The 23127-nt window shown below is 45.6% G+C and overlaps 1 protein-coding gene across 1 annotated transcript; it reads left to right on the top strand.

Annotated features, from left to right (window-relative positions):
- The first annotated feature begins 1461 nt into the window (after positions 1–1461).
- On the top strand, positions 1462–22520 carry DDX27 (DEAD-box helicase 27). The gene is made up of 21 exons (XM_079785194.1): positions 1462–1599; positions 3425–3571; positions 5507–5566; positions 5806–5971; positions 6527–6573; positions 6703–6789; positions 7490–7595; positions 8900–9073; positions 9742–9892; positions 12313–12412; positions 12549–12690; positions 13560–13713; positions 14562–14643; positions 15040–15217; positions 16413–16519; positions 16713–16815; positions 19102–19196; positions 19292–19415; positions 19952–20039; positions 21963–22037; positions 22303–22520. Exons 1-21 carry the CDS (start codon positions 1507–1509, stop codon positions 22319–22321), a joined length of 2298 nt encoding a protein of 765 aa, XP_079641320.1. The 5' UTR covers positions 1462–1506; the 3' UTR covers positions 22322–22520.
- Positions 22521–23127: the final 607 nt, after the last annotated feature.

Below are 23127 nucleotides of genomic sequence, written 5' to 3'. Positions count from 1 at the left end.
GGGAGTTATTGCTTAATGGGTGCAGAGTTTCTGTTTGAGCCCATAAAAAGCTTTGGAAACATACAGTAGTGATGGTTACACAACACTGTTAATGGAATTGACAGTGAATTGTCCATTTTAAATGGGTAAAAAAAGACAATTGAACATACTTCGTTGTACAACTACAACTCTGTTTCAAGAAGAAAGTGTTGCCAAAACTGGTTTGGCTCAGTGGATAGAGCGTCGGCCTGCGGACTGAAAGGTCCCGGGTTCGATTCCGGTCAGGGGCATGTACCTTGGCTGCGGGCACATCCCTGGTGGGGGGTGTGCAGGAGGCAGCTGGTCGATGTTTCTCTCTCATCGATGTTTCTGGCTTTCTGTCCCTCTCCCTTCCTCTCTGTAAAAAATCAATAAAATATATTAAATAAAAAAAAAAAAGAAGAAAGTGTTGATATGGAAGGAGCAAACCTCTATGAGGGAGGATGGGCAATGCAAGAGGGCTTCATATAGGAGGTGATGTTCAGGGAAAGTTGTCTAGAGGAAGTAATCACAAGCTGCATTTAAGAGTAATATGTCCAGAAGCAGAAATGAGAGAAGTTTCTAGAAAGCCTGCGCCCTACTTTCTTAATGACCCCAGCCCCCCTGCCAAGATTATCTTGGCTGTGTTATTAACTGTCTCTGTGATCTTCCCACCCCTCTGTGCCTCAGTGTTCCCATCTGTAAAAAGGTGATAGTAATTTTACTTCTGTGAGGGTTACTGTGAGGATTAAATTAATTAATACATGTAAAAGAACTTAGCAGTATTTGGCACATAGTAAACATTCTATAAGTGTTATCTACTTTTATTTCTTTTCTTTTTTTAAAAATATATTTTGTTGATTTTTTTACAGAGAGGAAGGGAGAGGGATAGAGAGTTAGAAACATCGATGAGAGAGAAACATTCATTAGCTGCCTCCTGCATACTACCCACTGGGGATGTGCCTGCAACCAAGGTACATGCCCTTGACCGGAATCGAACCTGGGACCCTTCAGTCCGAAGGCCGACGCTCTATCCACTGAGCCAAACCGGTCAGGGCTACTTTTATTTCCTTTTTATGAAAATGTTTATTGTGGAAAATCTAAGAAAATAAGAATCACTTGTAATTCTACCTCCCAGAGGAAAATCACTGCTAACCGTTTATGGTAGTATCTTCCACAGTTTTATGTACATAAATATACACATACAGAGCCTATCCACGCACCTCTTCAGCCTTTCTCGCCCCTCGCCCTCTGCAACGTCCCCCCTGCTTTCTGAGCACCCAGACAATGGAATTTGACTGGGACAAAGCCCGCCCCTTGATTTTGTCACTGGAAGCCACGCCCTCCGCATTGCCGCATGCGCAGTCTACTAGTAAGGATTCGGGCGCCGTGGTTCGGCGAGGGCTTCTTCGGAACGGAAGTGACGTACGGTGACGAGGGGCCGGTCGCGGAAAAGTAAGGGCTGGCGTGTGCAGGGGGCCGGTTTCCGGAAGTGCCCGCGGCGGCAGCATGCTGGAGGAGCTGGGTTTCATCGGGACCATCGGCGAAGATGACGAGGTGCCTGTGGAGCCCGAGTCTGACTCCGGAGACGAAGAGGAGGAGGTAGGAGCCGATCGGGGGTGGGAGCGCAGCGGCGGGCGGTCAAGTTTCCTCGACTCGGTTCCCTTCCCTCTGATTCCTCTGCTCTGTCCCCAAATCCTCAGCATTCCCCAGCCAGGCCGGCGTGTGTCCTTCGAAGGGTCTCACCGGGACCCCAAGGTCTTCCTCAGTTGGCTCGCCACGAGCTTTTCCTCACCGCCGCGCTGTGCCGTGCCATTCCGTGTCGCCTTGGCGAGCTCAGGACCCATTCGCTGAACTGATACTTCATCCAGGCCGTGTAGTAGAGATCCAGAGGCGAAACAAGTCCTGGTTTCTGCTCAAGGAGCTGCGGTCCTGCATTCGTTCGTTATGACAGTATTTAGTCAGTACTTACACTTGTTACACTTGTTGAGCATGTGGGCCATAGCAGTGAACAATTAAAAAGTGATCAGTGTCATGAAAAAGTGCTCACCCTTCAAAGATCCAGCCGGGGTGTTTTCCTCTCTGCGCCCTCATCTGTCTACTGACACCTCCATTTGGGCGTCCTATGGCCTCCACAAAATTCAGCTGCTCCAAAGCTGAACTCTAGTCTCTCTTTCTCACCTTCCCAATCTGCTCCATCTCAAGCCAGAAACCTTAGAGGTCATCTTTGACAGCTTCTCCCTCCTCTCCCCCTCCAGTGTTCTGACAGCTAGTTTAGGAATCTCTCTTAAGCTTCTCCCCCTCCCTCCAGCCACACTGCTTCCATCCTAGCACAGGCCACTGCCAGCTTGTGCCTGGATACCCAGAATACTAACATACCTGGTCTCCAGCTCTTTCTCTTGCACCCCTCCAGTGTATTCACTTAGCAGCCAGAATGATCTTTTTAATTCTTTAAAAAATTTTTTTGATCTTTTAAATTCTTGAATGGAAAACTTATAAAAAAGGAGTAAAGCAAATATAGCAAATGATAATGCAAAATGTCAAGAATGAGGTGCTATACCTCATTAATTAAACGAGATACCCAAGAAATTTAATCACTACTAATGAAATTTAGGATCAGGGATTTTATGAGGTTGTTTAACTCAAGGAAAAATGTCAGTATAGCACTCTTTAGTTCTCCAGATTTTTTAAAAAATATATTTGTTATTGATTTCAGAGAGGAAGGGAGAGGGAGAGAGAGATTGAAACGTCAATTATGAGAGAGAATCATTGATTGGCTTCCTCCTGCACGCCCCCTACTGGGGATCGAGGCCACAACCCCAGCATGTGCCCTTGACTGGAATGGAACCTGGGACCCTTTAGTCCACAGGCTGACGCTCTATCCACTGAGCCAAACCGGCTAGGGCAGTTCTCCAGTTTTTTCTTCTCAATTTATCCTCCTGAAGCCATAGCATAGCCAGTCCTCTTTCCAATTTCCAGATGTATGGGTTTTTTAAGTTATCTTTTTGTTATTGATTCTAACTTGAATGAATTGTGGTCAGAGAACAGATTCTGTATAATATTGATTTTTTGGAAACTTATTGAAGATTTGCTTAAAGGTCTATTACGTGATCAGTTTTTTCAATTATTCCATGTGTGCCCAGAAAAAATGTTTATTCTCTAATGGTAGGTGCAGTGCTCTCTCTATGTTCATTGGAATGAAGCTTAATAATTGTGTTGTTCACATTTTCTACAGAGGTGCTCATTTTTTGTCTGCTTGATCTATCAGTTACTGAGAGAGGTGTGTTAAAATCTCAAATAACAATTATAGATTGGTTGGTTTCTTTGTGTCATCTGTCCATTTTTGCTTTGTAGATTTCTCTCTTGTTGGGTACCCCCATTTACTTCTTCTCAGTCCCATAGTCACACTTTTTCTTCCTCTGCTCAGGGGCCCATTGTGCTGGGCAGAAAGCAGAAAGCCTTGCAGAAGAACCGCAGCGCTGATTTCAACCCTGACTTCATTTTCACTGAGAAGGAGGGAGTGTACGATGGCAGCTGGGCCATGGCCGATGTCATGAGCCAGCTCAAGAAGAAGGTAGTGATATGCAGTCCAGGTGTTAAGAGTTCTAACCCTAAGCTCACTGTCTTTGCCATCTGCTTACATTCAGCAGATATTGGAACTTTTTTGGAAATATGTGGTATAGTTGTTGTTGTTGTTGTTGTTTAATTTCAGGGAGGAAGGGAGAGGGAGAGAGAGATAAAAACATCAATGATGAGAGAGAATCATTGATTGGCTGCCTCCTGCACACCTCCTACTGGGACCAAGCCCAGGCATGTGCCCTTGACTGCAATCGAACCTGGGACCCTTCATTCCCCAGGCCGACGCTCTATCCACTGAGCCAAACCAGCTAGGCCTGTGGTGTAGTTTTGATGGGATAGGAAGTGATCATAAATTACCCACATTCTTGATTAAAACCAAACAAGTGCAAAATGTTGCAAATGAAAATTTATTGCAGACTTTAGTTACAAACATATTCATTGATCTACAGACAATATTTAAAAGTATCAATAATATTTTATTGCCTTCCTTAAAATGTTCATAACAGCTTTTCCTGGAGGAGGGGTTGGTGAGCTCAGTCTTACTTCAGTTTATATAATAAGAGAGACCTTTCTTGATTTTATAGACATTAAAATGTGGGGTGGAGCCGAAACTGGTTTGGCTCAGTGGATAGAGCGTCAGCCTGCGGACTGAAAGGTCCCAGGTTCGATTCCGGTCAAGGGCATGTACCTTGGTTGCGGGCACATCCCCAGTAGGGGGTGTGCAGGAGGCAGCTGATCAATGTTTCTCTCTCATTGATGTTTCTAACTCTCTATCTCTCTCCCTTCCTCTCTGTAAAAAATCAATAAAATATATTTTAAAAAAATGTGGGGTGGAAAAGTCTTCGAGGAAACCTGATAATACCATTCAATGGTTTAGAAATACCAAGCATTACATATACCGTAAATTGCTTGACTTTAAAAAAAATGGACAGAGCTATGTTAAAAATAGTCTCTTTTTTAGGTGTTCACTCCTTGTTTTGAATATTAGAAAGAAACCTTTGTAACAAAGAACAGTCTAGCAAGCGCCCTTGGTAGTGATATTTTAATAGCTAGACTCTGCCCCACAGATACTGTCATTCTCTCTCACTTGCCAGGTAATCTCATGTGACGTCATGTTTAGGGTCCCTGGTTCCCACACAGCATAGCTAAAGCTCTCACAAATGTCACTGTCATCTGCTTATCTGCCAAGATATCATGCTTCTCTCTGAGTTTCGTTAACAAGCTAGAAGATGCATGAAAATTATTTCATATTTCATGCACTTCAAAGAGAAATATTGCCTGCTCAGAGCAGTTTAATCAGGCTCTGCTGTCATCGTTCTGATTGAAATAAAACAGCATTGTGTTTTCAAGGTCCTCTTGAGGTGTTTGGTTTTTGTTTCGTTTTTTTCTATTCATATGGACCCAATGAAATTAAAGACTGTGTCTTATAAAGCTTACAGTCTATCAGTGTAGAAAATAACTAGACAAATAATTACACAGTTAACTGTAGTGCCATCGCAGTTTAGGGAGCTTTGAGCATAAAGAGGGCCTGCCATTACTTACCCTTTCTAAAGTTTTATTACTATCCAGCATTACCTGAATTTGTTCAGATTTCAACATTTTAATTAATAGGCTAATTTATATCTGGTTGGTAGGTTTTTCTGAGTAGTATTCCGATATAATGTGGCATCTCTTAGTAATTGTATTATTCTGAATAGTAAACACCTTCTAAAATGTGAATGTCCTTATTGGTTCCAGGTAATTTAAAGTTTTTCATAAATAGACCACTTATTTAATGTTTTTGGCTATAAATAATTTATGGATTTATTAATGTATCCAAGGACAGACAGCCTTTTTGTATATTAATAGCTGAGATCAGACCCTGAGAGAAACTTTGCTTCGTCTCTTTCCCATATGTATATTCTTTTCATCTCTGTATTTTTACCTGCAGAGGGCAGCCACTACATTAGATGAGAAGATTGAGAAAGTTCGAAAGAAAAGGAAAACAGAGGTGAGAAAGCAAAGCAGTTACTTCTCTTCGCAGTTAAACCCGCAGCTGTAGTCTGCGACACCTCCCCACTGTTTCTCTTCAAGCCTAAGTGGAAATGCAGCTGGTGCAGGCAGGCTTCTCCGTGTGTCCACTGTTAATATTCATTAAAAATCCACGTAGCATAATGTTGCTCTGCGTAGGTTCTGGACGTCCTGAAGTTTGTAGTTGCCTTACTTTATTATAACTGTTTTTCCTCCCAGGACAAAGAAGCCAAGTCTGGGAAGTCAGAGAAGGAGAAAGAAGCAAAGGAGGGCTCTGAACCAGAGGAGCAGGAAGACCTTGAAGGGCAAGATGAGGAAGGCCCAGAAGATGAAGAATCAGAGACCGACTACTCATCGGCTGATGAGAATGTCCTCACCAAAGCAGGTAGGTGATACCGTGTTGCTGTCAGAAACAAGAACAGGACTTTGGAAAGTGTCCGCCTTTACTTGTAGGATTTGCTATGCTCTTTCACGCAGTTAAATTTAAGATCTCCATGTTGAACTCCTTTCTGTAAGCGTCTCTTTTTTTCTTGGGATTTTGTTAGGGTTGTACTTAGTAGGCAGAATTTACTCTTTTCTTCATCTCCAGCCTCACACAGCTGCCAGCACCTCTGTGACTCGAATTTATTTGGGTTCTGGGGCCCCCACATCCCTCATCAGATGGGTCCAGCCACGTAATGGCTATTCCATAAGTATTTCTTGCAGAAATGAGAGCTAAAGCATCATAGTAATGCATAGAGGTTGAGAATTTGGTCTCTGGGACTTGGTGAGTTTGTTTTCTGTTTACACTGCCTCACAATGACCTCATCTTTGAAATAAGGCTAATGACAGTCGCACCCTGCAGCAAGCTGTCCACATAAAGCACTTAGGACAGTGTCTAGCAGATTGTAAATGCTCAGTAAGGATAAGTCCTGATTATCAGCTATATTTTTCTCCATAGACACACTCAAAGTAAAGGAGCGGAAGAAGAAGAAGAAGAAAGGACAAGTGAGTGTGGGCTTGGAAAACTGTATGCAGCTTGTTTTTACATCCTAAAAGGATTTTAAGGTCAGTTTGTTTTCTTGGGCCTTTTTTTTTTGCTGAATTCTCATTCTGTCTTTTGATTTTCTGGTGTAGGAAGCGGGAGGATTTTTTGAAGATGCATCTCAGTATGATGAAAACCTCTCATTCCAGGACATGAACCTTTCCCGCCCTCTTCTGAAGGTAGTGGTTACTTTTTACAACTGTGGGATTATTGCAGTCATCCTGTAACTGGGCTTCCTAAACTGGGCTCTTTGCCTCCCTAAACTCTCTTGTCCACACAGCTGCCAGGCAACCATCTTAAACAGAAAGTTCATCTTGGCCTATTAAGGCCCAGCCCCTTCTGAGCCCCTCTGATGCTGTCTCTTAGCACTCTTCTGCTCTGGCCATACTGGCTTCCTCGCTGGCCCTCAAACAGGTCATGCATTTCTTCCTCAGGGACTTTGCACTTGCTCTTCATCCTGCCAGGAAGATTCTTTCACAAATCTGCTTTCATTGCTCTTTGCCTCTTTCAGGGTTCCACTCAGTAACCACTGCTTAGTGAGACCTTCCCTGACAATATTCTGTAAATTGCACTGATTCCCTCCCACTGCCCTCCCCAGCCACCTTTCTCCATAGCATTTATCTCCGTATGACATGTGTTTGTTTTGGTCTGTTTTTTTCTATCAGATTGTAAGATTCCTGAGGGCACAGTTTTTGTTTCTTTTGTTTACTGCTATATTCTCAAGTGCCTAGAACAGTGCCTCACACACAAGAGGCACAATAAATGCTTGTAGATTGAGTGACTGGTGGACTAAGATACCACTTGTTTGGAAACATGCCTTGTTTGTTTCATGCTGAGACTCTCCCTACTCCTCTGTCTGACTCTCTCTTTTTCCTTCAGGCCATTACAGCCATGAACTTTAAGCAGCCCACCCCAATCCAGAAGGCGTGCATACCCGTGGGACTGTTGGGGAAGGACATCTGTGCCTGTGCAGCCACTGGGACAGGTAACAAGGATAGGGACTTGGGGGGTGAGGGGAGAGGCAGAAGGAGGATGTTCAACCTAGAACAGGCTCTCAGTTGACTGACCAAAAGGCCACTTTAATAAATATACAAATATACATTTTATTTTTTTAAATTTTTTTTAACCCTCACCTGAGGATATTTTTCCCCCCATTATTATATATATATATATATATATATTTTTTTTTTGCAAGGCAAACATATTTACTTCTACGTAGAAGGGTGCACACACATGGTCTGGAAGCGCGTGCACCTCCCCATTAATATTTTAGAGAGCGTGTAAGGGAAGAAAGGAGGGGGAGAGAGAAAGAGACAGAGAGAGAGAAACACCGATGTGAGAGAGACACATTGATTGGTTGCTTCCCACATATGCCCCTTCAGTGTGCAGGCTGACGTTCTAACCACTGAGGATACTGGCCAGTGCCACAAATATAATTTTTAATGCAATAACATTACATATTCTGTTTAGTAGCTCCCTTAAAAAAACACACACAAAAATTGACGATAGCCTTGGCTGGGCATCGTCTCGTGCACCAAAGGGGTTGCCAGTTCAACTCCTGGTCAGGGCACATGCCTGGATTGTGGGCTAGATCCCCAGTAGGGGGTGTGCAGGAGGCAGCGGATCAATGTTTCACTCTCATAGCAATGTTTCTCTCTCTTCCTTTCCTCTCTTTAAAAATCAATAAAAAAATAAAACACAATGTACTATATATTTTCCTATTTCTTTAAATACTCTGCTTTTTAAAAAAGGTTGTATAGTATTTTATTACATGACTGATTTTTACTATATAATTAACTGCACTAATATACAATGTTGCATTGAGCATCCCTTTTATAAAAACTTTCCTCCTGCCGAAACCGGTTTGGCTCAGTGGATAGAGCGTCAGCCTGCAGACTCAAGGGTCCCAGGTTCGATTCCGGTCAAGGGCATGTACCTTGGTTGCGGGCACATCCCCAGTAGGGGGTGTGCAAGAGGCAGCTGATCGATGTTTCTCTCTCATCGATGTTTCTAACTCTCTATCCCTCTCTCTTCCTCTCTGTAAAAAATCAATAAAATATATTTAAAAAAAAAAAAAAACTTTCCTCCTATGAAGAGGCCTGTCATGGAAGAGACAGGTGGTCATAGTCAAGGTGATACCCTGATAGAATTAAAAGAAGAGGACCTTCACTAGACCCCCTGCAACCTGTGACCCATAACTATCATTCATATTTCTGTGCTCAGGTGAAGACCTAAACCTTGAAGGGACTGAAGCTCTTCTCCTTGCTTTCTTCCTGCCCTTGTCTCCAGGTAAAACTGCTGCCTTCGCACTGCCCGTCTTGGAGCGTCTAATCTACAAACCCCGCCAGGCTCCAGTAACCCGCGTGCTCGTGCTGGTTCCCACCCGAGAGCTGGGCATCCAGGTACACTCGGTCACCAAGCAGCTGGCCCAGTTCTGCAACATCACCACCTGCTTAGCTGTGGGTGAGTATCTGGCCCAAGGCTGCCAGCCCCGAGAGACCATAACACAGAGTAGGATGGATTTGCCCCACTCTCTGAGGTTGACGGGTGCCAAGAAAGCCTTTATGTGATTGAACCCACTTAAAAAGTGGACGATGTGTTTTTATAGTAGGTAGTGGGAGAAGTGGGGAGAGGATTTGGTCGAGACTTAACCAGTCTTGCAGAATGAAACTTCAAAATTATGGGGAAAATTTTTTCTTGGTACTAAATAAGTTTGAGATAAAATTTCTGCTTTGCATGAATAATGAAGCAACTATTGTTTGGGGCAGAATTTTTCTGATGTTATATGGATACTGTTTTCTAACCTTCATTTTACCCTCCATATGCCATGGGAAGTCAAAGGTATTGTAGAAAGACATCATCAGCTTTGCAGCCGCTTCTCTTAATCCTTAGATGCCTGGATCTGAAGTGCCATTGTGTCATCATCTTTTTCGATTTTTGCATTTAATAAAATTGTAGTTAACAAATCTGTCTCTCCAAACAGATTGTAAAATCCACACATGTGGGGCCTTTGTCAGTTGTATTCTCGGCTGTTTCTTCTGCATCTGGCATGAGACCTGGCAGGTGGCAGGGCTCAGTCAGTAGCGGTGAATGACTGAACTGGTTGCCTGGTGGGGCTTTTTTCTTCGCAGGTGGTCTGGATGTGAAGTCTCAGGAAGCAGCTCTTCGGGCAGCGCCTGACATCCTCATTGCCACCCCGGGCCGGCTCATCGATCACCTCCACAACTGCCCTTCCTTCCACCTGAGTAGCATTGAGGTGCTCATCCTGGATGAGGCCGACAGGTACTCATCTGGTGTCCCATGGGCCACAGCCCTGGATGGGAACCTGCCACTCTGGATTATTCTACACTACAGGCCCAGTGCATGAAATTCGTGCATGGGTAGGGTCCCTAGGCCTGGCCAGCAATCAGGGCCGATCTGTGGGGCAACCGGCGGGGTGATTGGGCGGCACCCGCTGGCACCCGCCTTGACCGGCCTGACTTTGCCTGCTCGCCAGCCCTGCCCTCTGCCGCTGCTGCCAACTGCCTCCATTTGTGGGGCGACTGGCAGGGTGATTGGAGGGTCCCCGCTGGCACCCACCTTGGCTGGCCTGGGTCCTGTGGCCTGGGTCCTGTGGGCTGAGTGTCTGCCACCTGGTGGTCAGTGCGCATCATAGTGACCAGTTGTTCCACTGTTTGGTTGATTAGCATATTAGGCTTTTATTATATAGGATGGCTCTCACCAGTTCAGCTGCTCATGTTTGGGCCTTTGTCCATCCTTAGCCCAGGTTATTCTGCTCTCTTTCTCCTTTTATAATGTGCCGGTTAAAAGGGAAGGCAGATCAAATCCTGGCTCTGCCACTTCCTGAGATTTGGGGACATTTTTTAGATTATCAAAGCAAAACCTTTTCCTGTTTGTAAGTGGGGATAAGAACAGCACCAATCTTGTGGTGTTGAGGATTCAAGGAGTAAGTTGGGATAAGTGCCAGTGCATAGTGAGGACTCCACAGACAGCCTCGCTCAGTGTGATGTGTGGCTCACTCCATCCCTTCTCTCTTTCCCTCCTCCCTTCCTCTCATATGTGTCCCATCTGCTCACCTCTTTCCTCAGTGACTGGACAGAATAAAGTGTTAATGACCCTAGACTAATGAAGGAGGTGGAGTAGGGGAAGGAGGCAACAAAAAACCCTAAAGCCTGTTGAAGTTCACTCCCAAATTGCAGCATCTCCAAGTGAACAGGTCTTTAACCAAGCTCTGATCTGTATGCCCCTCCCTCTCTCTTCCCATCTCATGATCAGCAATGTAGTCCTATTTGTTGTTCTGGCCAAAATTCTTAACGTCATTTGTGTCTCCTCATTTTCACACTGCACAAAACATCCATAAATCCTGTCAGTGCTTGCCCACTTCGGGGTTTCTGCATTTGCCATTTCATCAGCTTGGAATGACTTCCTTTTTCCTCGGGTTTCGGCTCTAGTTGTCACTTATCTGAGAACAGGTCCTGCCCCCCACCTCCTCCTCCCCTTCCTGCCTTACGATCTCCATTCTCTGAGGTGCTATGTCTCGCTAGCCTCTCTGACCTCCCTTATGGTTACCTGAATGCTGGTGTGGTGGTTGTGTCCCACCTCTCCTCTAGAACATCATTTCGTAAAGGGCTGGCTTGGTGTTGCTTGCTGCCGCATCCCAGTGCTACATCTGGAATCCAGCAAATGCTCAGTGAGTGTTGAATAATTGGCTGACAGAGCAAATGAACCATTCTTGAGGCCTGAAGGAAGTAAAGGAGGTTGTTCTCAGGCAAGGGAACATGATCTGATTCAGGTTTTAAAGGGGAAGGACATTGTATTCTTCAAACACGTCAGCATCTTAAAAGACTGGGAAAGGCTATGGAAGTTTTAGATTGAAGAGACTAAGGAGACATGACAAGTAAATGTAATACCTGATTCTCAACTGAGCCTGACCTGGAGGAAGAAATACTGTAAAGAACTGCATCATTTGAAAAAACCTGGAGTCAAAGTAATCTCACAGGTTACTATTACCTACAAAGAGAAAAAGGTTCCTTATCAGTGGAGAAACCTGGCAGACACCCCCTTAACCAAGTGTTCAAACGGATGATCTTTATCTCCTGATGGACTGGGAGTGAGGTGCACATCCGCACCCCTACACGTTCTTCCTGCAATGATTTACTGAATACAGTCCCTGGGAAATAGACACATACAGAGTGTGGAATAGGCTGAGAGGATTCTTCTAGATTAAGGGAGACTAAAGAGACATGCCGACCAAGTGCAACATAGGAACTTTGGTTTCTAGACTAAATAACAAGACAGCTACAAAATGATATTTGGGAATAGCTAAGAAAATTTGAATATGAACTATACTTTAGATGATGTTATTCAAACTTAAAATTCATGGATGTGATAATGACATTGTGATTATATAGAAGGTCATTGTTCTTAAGAAATGTATGCTGAAATATTTAGGTGTAAAGTGTCATGATGTCTACAACTTACTTGCAAATAGTTCAGCCAAAAAAAAAAAAAATAGATTAAGCAAATGTGGCCAAATGATAATTCTTAGTGAATCTTGTTAATGCTAATAAAATAAGTAAATAAAGGAGCCTGAAGCAGAACCAATGACAACATCAAAATATTGCCTGTCTGATGTTTTCTGCCCTTCGACCGAAGCGAGCTTAGTCCATTTCTCTTGATTCCTCCCCTTCCCTGCTCACCAGGATGCTGGATGAGTACTTTGAGGAGCAGATGAAGGAGATCATCCGAATGTGTTCCCATCACCGCCAGACTATGCTCTTCTCGGCCACGATGACGGATGAGGTGGGCTGTGGGGAATCTCCTCGGTGGAGTGAGTAGAGAAGACAGTTCAGAGAACTCTGGTCTGGGCTGGGGGTGGGTATCCCTCCTCTTTGCCCCCTGGCAGGCTGGTGAGCATCCCTATCTTTGTGCCTGGCAGGTCAAAGATCTGGCTTCTGTCTCCTTGAAGAACCCCGTCCGGATATTTGTGAACAGCAACACGGATGTGGCCCCCTTCCTGCGGCAGGAGTTCATCCGGATCCGGCCAAATCGGGAAGGGGACCGGGAAGCCATTGTGGCAGGTGAAAGCTCAGGGTGGGACTGGGCAGGGTGGGGTGCTCGACTCCCATGACCTCAGGAGTGCCATACTGGAGCCTTCTCCATCCAGCCTCCCCTAACCCAGTGTGTGGTGCTGCCATTCCTTCACTCCATCACTTTCGATATGTCTTTCCTCCCTCCCTTTTATTGCCTCACCTTCCTCCCACCATCCAGTCCTTATGTCCTGCTGAACTCCCAACCATTTCCCCTCACTGCAGCTTTGGCCCTTAGTCCAGGCCACTGCTGTGTGTTGCCTGGACGATTGCAGCATCCTCTTACGTGCCTGTCCTGCTTCCACCCTTATCCCTTGGTAATCCACTCTCCACCTACAGATCATTTAAAATGATGTTTACAAATGAGCACTTGCCCGTTACTTCCTTATTTAAAGCCCGCTGGTGTCTTCCATTGCTCTTACACTAAAATCCACGCTCCCTAGTGAGTTCTTCAAGGCCCTCTGGGTCTGGCCCCTGCCTGCCTTGTTGCCTTTGCTCCAGCCTTGTTGCCTGGCACTCTGGTCACACTCACCTGCTTTAGTTTCTCAAACCCACAAGCTTGTCCTTGGGGCCTTTACGTTTGCTCTCTCCTCTGCCTGGAGTCTTCCCCCTAATCTTCTCATGGATGATCCTGCCTTGTCATTCAGCTTGAGAGGCCGGTGCTGAAGCTACCTCCCCATCCTCCCTTCACTTTCTCAAGGGCAGGACTCGCTTTTCTGTCTCAGCCCTGGAATGTGAGCTTCACACAGGTAGGCGCCTCGCCTGTCTGTCTCCTTGATGCCAGGCACAGCACTACTTCGCAGGCGAGGAGGGAGTATATTTCAGAGATGGCTGCTGGTTCACTCTTCTCTCCTTGCCAGCTCTGTTGACAAGGACCTTCACCGACCACGTGATGCTGTTCACCCAGACCAAGAAGCAGGCCCACCGCATGCACATCCTCTTGGGTCTCATGGGACTGCAGGTGGGCGAGCTCCACGGCAACCTGTCACAGACACAGCGGCTGGAGTCCCTCCGGTAAACTTGCGGTTAGGGTTGGCTCCTATCCACCCTGCTTGGGCAGGTCAGAGCGGCTCTCCTAATTCAAATGAGGGAAAATACCGCCCAGAAGCTGTGTTAGAGTAATAGCAGGGACGCAGGGAGAACAGTTTCCCTGGAAGGTCATGTCTTAGATACATTCAGAACTGACTCCATAGTCTCATAGAACAGGTAACTCATGCCTCAGGGCTTGTGTATGGGAGCTGCTGAGTGGGCCATGGAAAGAGATTCTGACTTGGAACGATTCAGCATACCTCAGCATACATTTTTGTCTACAGCTGCTCCAGAGCAGTGGTCAAACCCGAGTCTGATGGAAGGAAATTTGGAATCAAATATGGTCGCCATTTCTTGACCATTTAGTTTGCCAGCCCTGTGCCGTGTGCTTTTCTGTGTGACTCTTCATTTAATTCTCACAAAATGGAGTCAGCCTGAGGGGCAAGGAGGAACCCTTTAGAGCTCTCCCACCTATCCCTATCCATCATAGATAGCCGAGAGTTGTTTTCTAAAGAAAAGCTCTTTTGAATGCTGAGACATTTGCATATGCTACTTCCTGTATAGTCTAGCTCTGTGGTTCCCAAACTTCCATATGTATAGGCATTACTGTGTAAGGGGGTATACATAAAATGACGTTTGCTCCACTTTATGGATTGTTTAAGCGAGAGTGTAAATGTCGATGGGCTGACATTTAGGCTCTGTCCCCACTATGATAGTCTGCATTCTGCTGCTTGACTCTAAATGGAATTGTGTTCTTTCTGCTGGCTCAGGCTCCTGCATAGCATTATTGAGGTTGGGAATCTGAATAAACATCTCTTTGTGGCTATTTCCAGGCGCTTTAAGGATGAACAGATTGACATTCTTGTGGCCACAGATGTGGCAGCCCGTGGACTTGACATCGAGGGGGTTAAAACGGTGAGCAGGCCCTGGCTGGTTTGGATTAGTGGGTAGAGTGTCAACCCATGGACTGAAGGGTCATAGGTTCAATTCTGGTCAAGGGCATATACCTCGGTTGCAGGCTCGATCCCCAGTCTGGTTGGGGCGAGTGCAGGAGGCAACCAGTCGATGTGTCTCTCTCACATCAGTGTTTCTCTCTCTGTCTCTCCCCCTCACTTCCACTCTCTCTGAAAAATCAACGGCAATATATTCTTGGGTGAGGATTAACAAAAAACAAAACAAAACACACACACACACAAAACGGTGAGCATGCTCTCTCTTCCTTGAACTTTGGGTGAGAGTCCTTATGCCTCCTTGTGTTCCAACTCTTTCCCAACTCCCAGATATGAATGATGGTCAACTTTGACCTTCCAGGTAATCAACTTCACGATGCCCAATACCATCAAGCATTACGTCCACCGGGTGGGGCGAACAGCGCGTGCTGGCAAGGCTGGGCGTTCGGTCTCTCTGGTGGGAGAAGAGGAGCGGAAGATGTTGAAGGAGATTGTGAAGGCTGCCAAGGCTCCTGTGAAGGCTCGGATACTTCCCCAAGGTGAGCAGACACCACTGCAGCAGCTCAGGGCAGTTTGAATAGGTGGGGCAGGGGCAGAAGATCATGTGTGAGAGCAGGAGCTTTGCAGTCAGGAGCCAGACTTGAATCTTAGCTCTGCCACTTCCTTGCTGGGTAACTCTGGGCAGGTCTTACCTCTCCTCTGGGCTTCAAACTTTGTGTGTAAAAGAGACTCATGATAGACTTATGCCTCAAGTGCCTCATTCATAGGTATTTTACATTCTTTGGGAAGAAAGTTCGCTCTTAGGGCAAAATCCCCATTGATTCCCTCCTGTCCCCTAGTCCTTGAGGGGCAAAAGGTGAGGAGATCAGCATTCATTCTTTTTGGATATCTTTCATTCTTTTTGTTCTCATTCATGGGAGTCTTTTAAAGCACATATTTTTTTAAAAACATATATATATATTTTTAGTTATAAAAATAATAAGTATTCAGTGTTGGACCTTAGTAAATAAAATAAGAGCTAAAATGTAATTGTATGTTAAGGAACTCACCACTGTTAGTATTTAGATACATATCCTTTCTGACCTTTTTTCCTTTCATATATGTCTGTCTTTTTTTTTTTTTTCCATTTAATTCATTCAGCCAGCAAACAATTATTGCGTACTACTGTATATGCCTGGTGCTATTTATTCTATTCTAGGTATCAGGGATACAGCAGGAAACAAAATAGCTGATCCTGTGGTGGGGAAAGACATAATAAAAAAGCTACTAGAAGATGTGATTTAGAACTACAGGAGGAGAGGAGCCTACTTTAGAAAAGCTGTTTCGGAAAGCCTCTGAACAGGTGGCATTTGAGATGAGTCCTAGACGATAAGAATGAGGTAGCCCTGAGTGGTCTGGGGACAGAGTGTGCCAAGCAGAGAACACCAGGGCAAGGCCTCTGAGGTGGGAGCAAACTTGGTGTGCGAGTAAAAGGGAAGAAAGGCCAGAGGGCCCAAGGCACAGTGAGCAAGGGGGAGACAGAAGGCCAGAGAGGTCAGCAGGGGCCATGCTTAGAAGTTTAGAGTTTATTTTAAGAGCAACAGGAAACCTTCAGGCGGGGTTGGAGGGTTGTTAAGCAGAGAAGTCACAACAAAACATAATTTTCTAAGTCACTAAATACATATCTACATTATTTTTACCAGCTACATAGGCTTCCTCCTTATTTTAAAATATTTTTTGTTCTCTTCCCTCAAGATGTCATCTTGAAGTTTCGGGACAAAATTGAGAAAATGGAGAAAGATATATATGCAGTTCTGCAGCTGGAGGCTGAGGAGAAAGAGATGCAACAGTCGGAAGCCCAGGTGAGGCTGTGCGGAGGGCTCTGGTCCCCAGGGTCACTTGGTAAGCACACTGCATCGGCCCCTCTGAAATCCTTTGTCTGCAAACAGACCATCAGAGTCCCAAGCATTTGCGGGCAATGGCTTCCTGCAACTGCCACGTTATATATTATCAGATGTAGGTTCCATGGTAGGCACCCTTTTGCTGTCCCCCCAGATCAACACAGCAAAGCGTCTCCTGGAAAAGGGGAAGGAGGCACAGAACAACGAGCCTGAGAGGAGTTGGTTCCAGACCAAAGAAGAGAGGAAGAAGGAAAAAAGTATGTTGGGAGGTTCCTCAAAAGCTAAACATAGAATTCATAGGACCCAGCAATTCCACTCCTCAAAGAACTGTCCCAAAGAACTGAAAACAGGGACTCAAATGGATGCTTACACGCTAGTGTTCATTGAAGCAGTACTCACAGTAGTCAAAGGTTGGAAGCAACCCATGTCCATCAACAGATGAATGGAGACACAAAATGTGTATACATACAATGGAATAGTCTTCATCAATAATTAAGTTCTGGTGCATATTGTTAAGGATGAATTGTGAAAACCTGTTGAGTGAACTAATCCAGACACAAAAGGACAAATATTTATGATTCTGTTTATATGAAATACCTAATCAGGCAAATTCATAGACACAGAAAGTAGAATAGCGATTACCAGGGGGTAGGGGTGGGAGTGTTTTTTTAAGCAATCTTTTTTTAAAATAAATGTTTTATTGATTTCAGAGAGGAAAGGAGAGGGAGAGAAAGATAGAAACATCAATGATGAGAATCATTGATCAGCTGCCTCCTGCATGCCCCACACTGGGGATCGAGCCTTTGGTGCATGGGCCGATGCTCTAACCTCTGAGCAAACCGGCCAGGGCAAAATGGCAAATTTTATGTTATATATTTTTGGCACAAGAGGCGGGAAAATATTTTTAGATATTTCCTGCCTTTCTCTATTTTTAACAATCACAAATGAATTTACATTGTTCTACACCTTGCTTTTTTCAATTAACTTTATAGCTTAGAGATGATTTTATATAAGCACATGTATAGCTACCTTTTTTTAAATATGGCTGTGTGATCTTCCATCAAATGGGTTGATTATAATTTATTTAATTAGTCCCCTGTTGAGGGACATTGAGGTTGTTTCTAATCGTTTGCTATTATTAACAATTCATGTAGTGAATAACTTTGTACAGATGCCCTTGCACAATTAAGCAAATATATTTGATTTATGGATAAAGTCCTTAAAGTAGAATTGTAGGTCAGAGGTTATATGTATTTATTATTTTGTTAGGGATTGCAAAATTACCTTCCAAAAAGATTGTATCAGCAATTTAAGAAAGACTGCCTGTAGCCGAGACCGGTTTGGCTCAGTGGATAGAGCGTCGGCCTGCGGACTCAAAGGTCCCGGGTTCGATTCCGGTCAAGGGCATGTGCCTTGGTTGCGGGCACATCCCCAGTGGGGGGTGTGCAGGAGGCAGCTGATCGATGTTTCTCTCTCATCGATGTTTCTGGCTCTCTATCCCTCTCTCTTCCTCTCTGTGGAAAATCAATAAAATATATATATAAAAAAAAAAGAAAGAAAGAAAGACTGCCTGTATATGATGGGACAAAAAATTAGGGTGTATCTATGTTAAATTATGTTAAAAATCTATATATATAAAAGCCTAAGCAACCGGATGACTAGATAACCGGCCGACCGGCCAGTAGCTATGATGCTAACTGACCACCAGGGGGCAGACACTCAACACAGGAGCTACCCCCTGGTGGTCAGTGCACTCCCCCAGTGGGAGTGCTGCTGGTTAGCGGAGCTGTGGTGGCACGAGCCTCTCCTGCAGACACTCCCCCTATGCACCCGAGCTGCCATGGTGGCAGGCACAGCGGGGCTGGGATGAGCGGGAGCAGCGCAGCACCCAACCTGGGCTTGGGCTCCTCCCTGGCTGCCTGCCACTTTGCGCACTACTTTGTGCTGTGCGGGATCTACACGGACAGTGGGCTGGAGCCCGACAAGCTGGCAGGTAAGGCCAGGCTGTGGTGGCGTGGAGGTCCACTGATCCCTGCAGGCCAGGCTGAGGGACCCCTCCAGTGCATGAATCTGTGCACCAGGCCTCTAGTAGAGTTTAAACTATGCAGGGGCATAAGTGAACTAAATCCTTATCTTTCACATCAAGAGATAGATAATGAAAGTCTCGAATGAATTGAGAAATAGTGGAACAAGCATGCTATTTAGTGAGATGGGGTAATCACCAAGAAAGTAAGCAATTGCTGCTTCTCATTTTAAGCCTTTATGTACTAATTTAAAATCTGTGTACTTGTTAATGTGTTTTTTTTTTAATATGTTTTGATTTCAGGGAGAGGAAAAGAGAGGGGGAGAGGGATAGAAACATCAGTGATGAGAGAGAATCATTGATTGCCTACCTCTTGCACACCCCCTACTGGGGATGGAGCCCGCAACCTTGACCTTCTAGTTTATAAATTGACACTCAGCCACCGAGCCATACTGGCCATGGCTGTAAATTTAAAGGAAATTAAAATTACCTGAAATCTCATGCTCTCTTCTCATCCCAGTTGCTAAGGCTCTGCAGGAGTTTGACTTGGCCTTAAGGGGAAAGAAGAAAAGGAAGAAGTTTATGAAGGATGCCAAGAAAAAAGGGGAGATGACAGTGAGTGGCCTCCCCTTTGGAGTTGGGTCCCTGCACAGTGCAATGGGTCAGGGCTGCCTAATGTGTTCCATACTCACATGTCATCCTCTCTCTAGGCAGAGGAAAGGTCCCAATTCGAAATCCTCAAGGCACAGATGTTTGCTGAGCGGCTGGCCAAGAGGAATCGCAGAGCCAAGCGAGCCCGAGCAATGCCTGAGGAGGAGCCAGCAAGAGGCCCTGGTAGGCATATGGGGAGCTCACAGGGGCTGGTAAGGAGGTTCTCCCTGTAACCTGTGCTTATAGTCAGGGAGAATATTGGAGGGATGGTGCTAAGAGCCCACATTTTTTGAGTAATGAATACGTACTAGTGTATATAGCTATACCTTTACTGGCTCCAAGTGGTGCAGTGACCTGTGGTTAGTGGGAATAGCTAGGACTTGAAACCAGGCCTTTAGGACTCTGGAGCCTAAGTCCTTATCAGTTGCCACATGGAGGAGCAGGTCAGAGTCAAATGACATGAAGGTGGTCTTTGGCCCATTTCACATGTAAGTGGTCCATTTCACTTTGGACACACAAACATTCTTTGGAGTTTTTTCTTCACACCTGGTACTTCTGATTCCTTATCCCTTTTCTGCCAGGATCTGATGTCTCACCTTCATGTCAATAAATTATCAGTCCAGAGCATCCACTGAACTTAGGACCATTACCCTGAGCTTAAGGGAATTTAGGAGCCTGGGCCTAAGAGGACATATCTAACCCATTCTCTCTCTGCACAGCCATGAAGCAAAAGCAGGTGAAGAAATCTGTATTTGATGAAGAACTCACCAACACCAGCAAGAAAGCCCTGAAACAGTATCGAGCTGGGTAGGGGTTTAAGTCATTATGGAGCTCTTGGTATTTTGATGAAAGCTATGAAAGCTCTCCCTCCTTCCTCACTCCCACTTCTCATATACCTTTAGCTTTATCTATAACCAGAGGCCTGTTGCACGAAGAGATTCATGCAATAGGCCTTCCTTCCCTTGGCTTCCAGCACCAGTTTTCCTCCGGCACCCGTGACCCAGGCCTTCGCTCAGGCCGGAGTCTGCCTTCTTCGTCTTTGCTGCAGGCTCCAGCCAGAGTCTGCTGCCTTCGTCTTCGCTGCAGACTCCAACTGGAGTCTGCCATTTTCGCTGCAGACTCTGGCCAGTCTGCCATCTTCGCTGCAGACTGCTGTCTTCGTCTTAGCTGCAGACTCTGGCCAGTCTGCCATCTTCGCTGCAGACTGCTGTCTTCGTCTTAGCTGCAGACTCCGGCCGGAGTCTGCTGTCTTTGTCTTCAATGCAGACTCCATCCAGAGTCTGCTGTCTTTGCTGCAGACTCCGGCTGGAGTCTGCCATCTTCGTCTTTGCTGCAGACTCTGTAGTCTGTAGTCTTCGTCTTCACTGAGGCTGGAGTGCCGTTCCTGTAGATCCCTTCACCCCCCACCCTCCCTCTCATAGCAGGCGTCCTGCCCTGCCCTGCCACTCTGTGCCTAGAGCAGCTGGGCAGCCGCCATCTTTGTTTTTCTAATTTGCATATTCCCTCCTGATTGGCTGGTGGGCGTAGCGGATGGTCAATTTGCATGTTCCTCTTTTATTAGTGTAGATAATAAAAGCATAGTATACTAATTTGAGACCAGACAGCTGAACAACCTTGTAGACATCACTCTGGATGCCCTTCCAGATGAAGCTGCAGTGGCGGGGGCTGAGGCAGAGGCAGTTAGGGGCAATCAGGCAGGCAGGCGAGTGGTTAGGGGCAATCAGGCAGGCAGGCGAGTGGTTAGGGGCGGTCAGGCAGGCAAGCAGAGTTAGACCAGACAGCCGAATGACCTTCTGGACATCCTTCTGGACAAAGCTGTGGCAGTGGGGACCAGGGCAGAGGCAGTTAGGGGCAATCAGGCAGGCAGGCGAGCAGTTAGGGGCGATCAAGTAGGCAGGCAGAGTGGTTAGGGGTGATCAGGCAGGCAGAGTGATTAGGGGCTAGGGGCGATCAGGCAGGCAGGCAAGTGGTTAGGGGCGACCAGGTAGGCAGGTGAGCGGTTAGGGGTGATCAGGAAGGCAGGCAGAGGTGGTTAGGGGCGATCAGGCAGGCAGGCAGGCGAGTGGTTAGGGGTGATCAGGCAGGTAGGCAGAGTGGTTAGGGGCGATCAGGCAGGCAGGCAGGCGAGCAGTTAGGAGCCAGTGTTTCTAGATTGCAAGAGGGTGCAGGCTGGCTGAGGCGCCGCCCTCTGCTCCCTCCCCCCTGTACTAATTTCATGCACTGGGCCTCTAGTAATACATAATTTCAGGGGCTTCTGTCTGACCTCCCAGGGTGAGAACAGGAGGAAAAGAGGTGTTGAGGCTCTTTTGCCTTGGATATAAAGTGGCACATTTTTGGTTCAGAAATAGAGCTTTTCCTCAGGAGAGTGATAGAACCCCAAAGGATCCTGGTTTGCTCTTGGGAATGTGTTCATCCCTCCTCTTCCCAATTCCCCTGGCCTGGGTTGGGATGGGGTTAGATTACGCTTCCCTTCCCAAGTAGTTTTACTATATACATGAGAAGGAAGGGTAGAGCCTCTTCCAGTTTTGTTTTAAAGCTGGGCCCCAACTTGCACAAACCCGACTTGTGTTTCAGGTAGAAACACACATGGGCTGAGAACCTTAGGATCTGGAAAATGATGCATGTATTGATTCTTCTGCTATGTGTGGGAGCTGGGTTCAGTGGGGGCGAGACCACCTGCTTTTCCAACAGTTTGCCATTTCAGCATCATGTCTTCTCTCTCACCTACAGCCCCTCCTTTGAAGAAAGGAAACAGTTAGGCTTGTCCCACCAGAGACGAGGAGGAAACTTTAAATCTAAATCCAGGTAATGTTTGCAGCTTTGGAGGACCAAAGGTTATGACTACTTGGGATTAGAGGAGAAACCTTTCATGGGAAAGGAGCTCCTCCCTCCTCTTTCTGGCCTTTTACTCTGATTTTTAAAAATTTAAATGTATAGGGGTAGCATTGGTCATGATGTTTTAGATACCATTCTATGATACATTTTCTGAATATTGTATTGTGTGCTCACCATCCAGAGTCTAGTCTCCTTCCATCATCATGTATTTGACCCCTTCTGGTTTTCTTAATAGGTACAAGAGGAGGAAGTAGCCGTGGTGGCCTGAAGAAGTTCATGGGATGGCCCTTAGATCCTTCCTTGTGGGAAGTCATCCAGGCTTGATCTTTTCTCCATTTGTAAAAAAATTGTTTAAAACTTTAAGAAGTTTGTGTCATTTGTACATTAAGAAAGAAAAACAATCAGCCAGCCAAGGCTCCCTCTTGCTGATTAGTTTTTACATAAAGAATATACCGAGACACTGGGGCAGGGGGGGGGGGGGGGGGGAGTCAATTGGGAAAAAAGGAGACATATGTAAAACTTTAGACAATAAAAAATATATATATATTAAAAAAAATATATATATATATATATATATATATATATATATATACATACACACACACCAAATGGAGAAAGTATTTGGGGGGCAGGGGAAAGAAACCGATCTAATTGTAAATTTTATTCCTCTGTCTCTTCCCTCAATAGCACCCTGCTCCCAGTGCACTAGCTTGGCACTGCCACATATACTTGGAATGCATCTTTATGCCTGTAGAGAAGTTAGATGTGGAGGAAATTCTTACTAGTTCTCTTCTATTGATGTCCTTGAACTAAAAGCTGTCATTTAGCACAAACTATTCCAGACATTCTGTATACTGAGCACGGTCTCATTTAATTTATTACACCCCTATGAGGCAGGTACTGTTATCCCCATTTTGCAGATAACAGGCTTGGAGAGATTGAGTCACTTTCCACTGCACAGTTGGGAATTCAGATTTTTGAAACCAGGCTTTACCTAAATTCTTACTCGCTATGGTGTGGAAGTGCTACGGGAGATGGAAGCTCAAAGGGGACAGGAGTC

The sequence above is a fragment of the Cnephaeus nilssonii genome, assembly GCF_951640355.1.
Source record: "Cnephaeus nilssonii genome assembly, chromosome: 11".
In the NCBI taxonomy this organism is placed as follows: Eukaryota; Metazoa; Chordata; class Mammalia; order Chiroptera; family Vespertilionidae; genus Cnephaeus; species Cnephaeus nilssonii.
The sequence above is the reverse complement of the archived record's forward strand: the minus strand, read 5'-3'. Positions and strand labels throughout refer to the sequence as shown.